General features: G+C 57.2%; 1 protein-coding gene across 2 annotated transcripts; it reads right to left on the reverse strand.

The window, feature by feature from the left end:
* Nucleotides 1-346: 346 nt before the first annotated feature.
* Nucleotides 347-4,002, reverse strand: LOC136486135 (protein SCARECROW). Of its 2 annotated transcripts, none has more exons than XM_066482938.1 (2): nt 2,090-4,002; nt 347-1,171 (listed from the first exon to the last, which is right to left on the reverse strand). In XM_066482938.1, the coding sequence occupies exons 1-2, from the start codon at nt 3,745-3,747 to the stop codon at nt 727-729; spliced, it is 2,103 nt and encodes a 700-aa protein (XP_066339035.1). In that variant the 5' UTR covers nt 3,748-4,002; the 3' UTR covers nt 347-726. The 2 variants fall into 2 exon arrangements, with proteins under 2 accessions (XP_066339035.1, XP_066339036.1); XM_066482939.1 differs by lacking the exon at nt 347-1,171 and adding an exon at nt 1,187-1,567.
* Nucleotides 4,003-4,284: the final 282 nt, after the last annotated feature.

The raw sequence follows: 4,284 nt of genomic DNA on the forward strand, positions 1-4,284 counted from the left end.
GGGGGAGAAAAGCTGAAAACGATGTTAGAAGGAGACAGCGCATATCCACACTAGTAGAAAGCGTGGAACTCCACCAATGAAGAGTACTAGTAGTATCAAGACACTGAAATTTGCAGTAAAGTACAACTCCACAAGGCAGCGGGAACACTTTTTTTTTATGGAAAGGCAGTGGGAACAGTTGAACATGGACTAGTACTATAGTTTCAGTTTTAGACATGGTCACATGGATCTTTTTTTCTTTTTGGCAAAAAAATGTATAAACATGGAATTAGGATCCCATTGATCTAGCCGCAAATACTTGGTGGCTACTTCCCTGACAAACTATGCTACATTCTCAGCAAGAATCTTAACTAAAACTCATAAAGGGCAGCAGATAGTCTATGTGATTAACAGTGATTAAATAAAAAGAGCAAAATTAAAAACAAGGACTAACTGGTGATACATTGCTGAAACAAAACGATGGACAGCTGAACAAGATCTACCATTTAAACTAATTAAGCTTACATCAGTAACTATCACTGTGAATGGATCTACTCCAGCAATTAGTGATCAGAAGAAATGTTTTCGCTTTCTTATCTCAGAATTGATGACCAACCAAATCGAGCAGCTAGCTACCGATGCAAAAGAACTGGCAGAACAGAACCTCTGAAGCCGTAAAGAAGATCTACCACTGGGTAACTAACAATGATTTACTAGCTCTGTAGTAGTAGTAACAAACAACTCTCATCAACGGCACGGCGGCATCTGGATGGGGCGCCATGCCGAGGCGGTGAGCAGGCAGAGGTCCTTCCACCCGAGCTTGAGCGCGCCGTTCTCCTCCACCAGCGTGTACCCGTCGGACGGGAACATGCCGAGCAGCAGCGACGCCTGCGCCGCGGCGCTGCCGGCGAGCGAGGCGGCGCGGAACCCGGACTGCGCGAGCTTCTGGCGCCAGCTGCCGAACTTGACGTCGCCGGTGCGCGCAGGCCCGCCGACGGCCAGCACGTTGCGGATCTCCCGCGACAGCAGCTGCTGCTCCACGACGTGCCGCTCGGGGCTGTCCTCGCCGTAGCTCGCGTCCAGCGAGTCGAACAGCGCCGAGTAGTAGTGGATGGCCTCCACGAAGCGCGCCAGGAAGGAGCCCGAGTGGCTCAGGTCCTGCTCCACCATTGTCACCACCTTGGGGGCCAGCCTGCAGGTCCATGGATGGAATCAATGAACAATAGAATCCCCGTGGTCCAATCCAACGGGCCGGGGGGGACACAGGAGTCGTCAGTCAGGATGTGCGTTTTGTGAGAACCATTCGATTCTGAGTCTCTGTCTGATGGCATTGCCAGGCCGACGACGCTAGGACGGACAGTCACAGGACTCGATCCGTGGCATCGCTTAGCGGTTTTAATGATGCATCAAATCAAGGGCATTGCAGTTTAGAGTACATGTTTATCTCATGCTTGAGATGAGATGGTTCACTAAAAGTACAATGGACAGATATGTAGTACTACTGGCATGACAGTCATTGGAGAAGAAAGATAACACTTTTGATAAGCCTTTTTGAGTTTAGCTTCCTGATGATGATGATCTAGTAGTTCTGTATTAAGAAATGGTGATTAGTGGTAGAAGATGACAGTTATTCCATTCAGTCAGTAATCATCGTCCTGGCACTTGGAACTAGAAACCTTTTGGCATGGAAAGTTGGTCATGATGATAAGAACTTTCAGCTCCCTCATCTCCTAGTGATCTGAACACATCCACTAACCAAATGCAAGCGAAATCTATCTTTTGTGGCTCTGGGATCACCAAAGACCATGGAGGAGGATACTCTACTACAGACTACAGTACAGTATCATCTCAAAAGCATGTCAAGATTCAACCTTTTTAAGCCTAGAAAGTTTGTTGGTCATAATGACAAGCTTTCTGAGCTCCAAAACGCATTTTTTTTATTAATAAACTAAACCTTAAGGAATATTTTAGAATGGTTGTACTAGCACGAGTTAATGCTTGACGTGCGGCTCACACATTATCCAATGTCACATCGGAGTGTTGGCTGAAAACTGGTCATGATTGCATCAAGATTTGACATGGAAGCAAGGCAGGATAGAAAATGGAGTACCTTTGGATGAGCCAGAGCGTATTGGAGTCGGAGCCGGTGACGTCGTAGAGCGAGTGGTGCAGCCAGTGGACGGCGACGGCCTCCCGCCGCGTGACGCCCAGCTTCTCCGGGTCAACATTGCCGGCCTTCTCGGCGACGGCGCAGAACTCGAAGGGCAGGCCGAGCGTGTCGGCGAAGTCGGAGAGGCGCTTCCCCGTGGCCTCGAGCGCCTCCATGGACGCGCCGAGGCCGGTGAGCCTCACCCTGGGCGGGCCGCCGGGGCGGGAGGCGAGGATGTGGAAGAGTCCCGGCCACTGCAGCCCCTGCATGATGTCGAGGTCGATGATGTGCACGCGCTCCTCCCGCTCGAACGCCTCCTGGATGGCCTGGTTGGCGGTGAAGTGCGAGAACTTGACGAAGGGGCTGATGCCGTTGAACACCTGGAACGCGGCGGCGACGCGGCCGTGGAGGCGCGCAGCGGCGGGGGTCCCCGGCGGCAGCGGCGCGTACAGGCCCAGGCAGGAGCTGACGAGGCGCGCCGACATGGCCTCCGCGAAGTAGGCGGCGACACGCTGCGTGGAGGTGCCGAACGGCGTGGCCAGCTCCGCGATCTCCAGCAGCGTCTGGTGCGCGTCGTCGAGGTTGTCCGCGTTCACGGCCTCCGCGCACTGCAGCAGCAGCGTCAGCAGGTGGAGCCCCTCCTCGTCGCGCTGCTTCCGCCGCTGCTCCTCCTTCCGCTCCTTCGCGGCCGCGGCAGCTGCGGCTGCGGCGGCGGCGGCGGCCGCCGCGGTCTCCTCCGCCGTCGGGGCCTTGGGTGACTGCGACGCCGGATGCGGCTCCTCCTGCTGCTGCTGTTGCTGCGGAGGCTCGTGGCGGCGCTTGTCTTGAAGCGGTGGAGGAGGGAGCGTCAGCCCCGCGGGGGCGGCCGGAGCACCGTGCAGGAGAGCATGCTGCTGCTGCGAAGGCGGAGGAGGCGGCGGCAGTGGGGCGGGGTCGGCGGCGAGGAGGGAGCGGAGGCGGAGCTCGAGGAGCGACGCGAGGCCGGGGTTGCAGGGGTGGATGATCTCGCGAACGTTGTGGATGAGCTGCGTGATGGAGACCGCGGCGCCGCCGCTGCTCCCGATGATGTCGCGGATGATGCCGTCCACCCACGCGGTGGTGGACGCGGCCGCCGCCTCGCCGCCCGCCTGGGCCTGATGAGCATGGGCCGCCGGGTTTGGGGGCGGGGGCGCGGGCACGTCCACCTCCGCCGCGTGGTGCTGGAACGCGGGGGGCAACTGGTGGAGCTGGGTGGGCAGCGCGGGCAGCTGCGCGCTGGCGGAGGGGGCACCACTACCACCGGCGGCGGCGGCGGCAGCCGTGACGTCGGAGAGGTCGCCCGTGACGTGGCGGCGCGGCGGCGGGAGGTCCATGTGGGCCGCGGGGCGCTTGCGGACCATGGCGAAGGCAGCGGCGGCTTCTTGGCGGTCTAGCTGGTGGAGGTAGTGGAGGAGGAAGTGGTCTTGGGAGGAAGAGGACGGAGGATGCGGAGGGAGGTGGGGGGAAGGCAGCGGCGGCAATAAGGAGTGGGAGGAGGAGGTGGAGGCGGTGGTGGTGGCATGAGAGTGGGGAAAGGAGTGGGGGGCGGTGGATGCGGCGGAGGAGGACGAGGGGAAGAGGAGGAGCGAGGAGGAGCCCATCTAGAAACGCCAAGAGGAAGCCGCCGCGCGCATGGCGATCGGGCGACCCAGCGCCAGCGTGGGGGGAGCAGTTTGTGTGTTTTGGCGCCGCGCGGGCTGCTGATGGCCGATGCACACACTCAGCGCCGCACACCCAGTCAGTCAGTGGAGTGAGTAGGCTTGAGCTGTGCGGATGGACGGCGACGAGGGAGGGAGACCGGGAGTAAAGAGGAAGACGCCGCCGGGAGGCGAACAAGGGCGTAAGCACAAGTTGTTAGGAGAGGCTAATTTATGGAGGTGCGGCAGCGGCAGCGGCAGCCGCAGTAGAATTTTTGCTTGCCTTGGGCTCCGTGCAGATGTCATCCTCTGTCTTTTTTAGCTCCACGAATCATGTTTGCCATTATGTAACAAAAAAAACTTATTTTTTTTTATAAATTACTAGTATTTTTAAATATGAATAATATAAAGAAAGGAAATTTTACAGGCACGAGGAATTTGTCTGTAAAATTTTACACACTGAACCGTGGCGGCTGAATATGCAAAACTCAGGCTCATAAA

This window comes from Miscanthus floridulus, chromosome 10 (assembly GCF_019320115.1).
Source record: "Miscanthus floridulus cultivar M001 chromosome 10, ASM1932011v1, whole genome shotgun sequence".
Lineage (NCBI taxonomy): Eukaryota > Viridiplantae > Streptophyta > Magnoliopsida > Poales > Poaceae > Miscanthus > Miscanthus floridulus.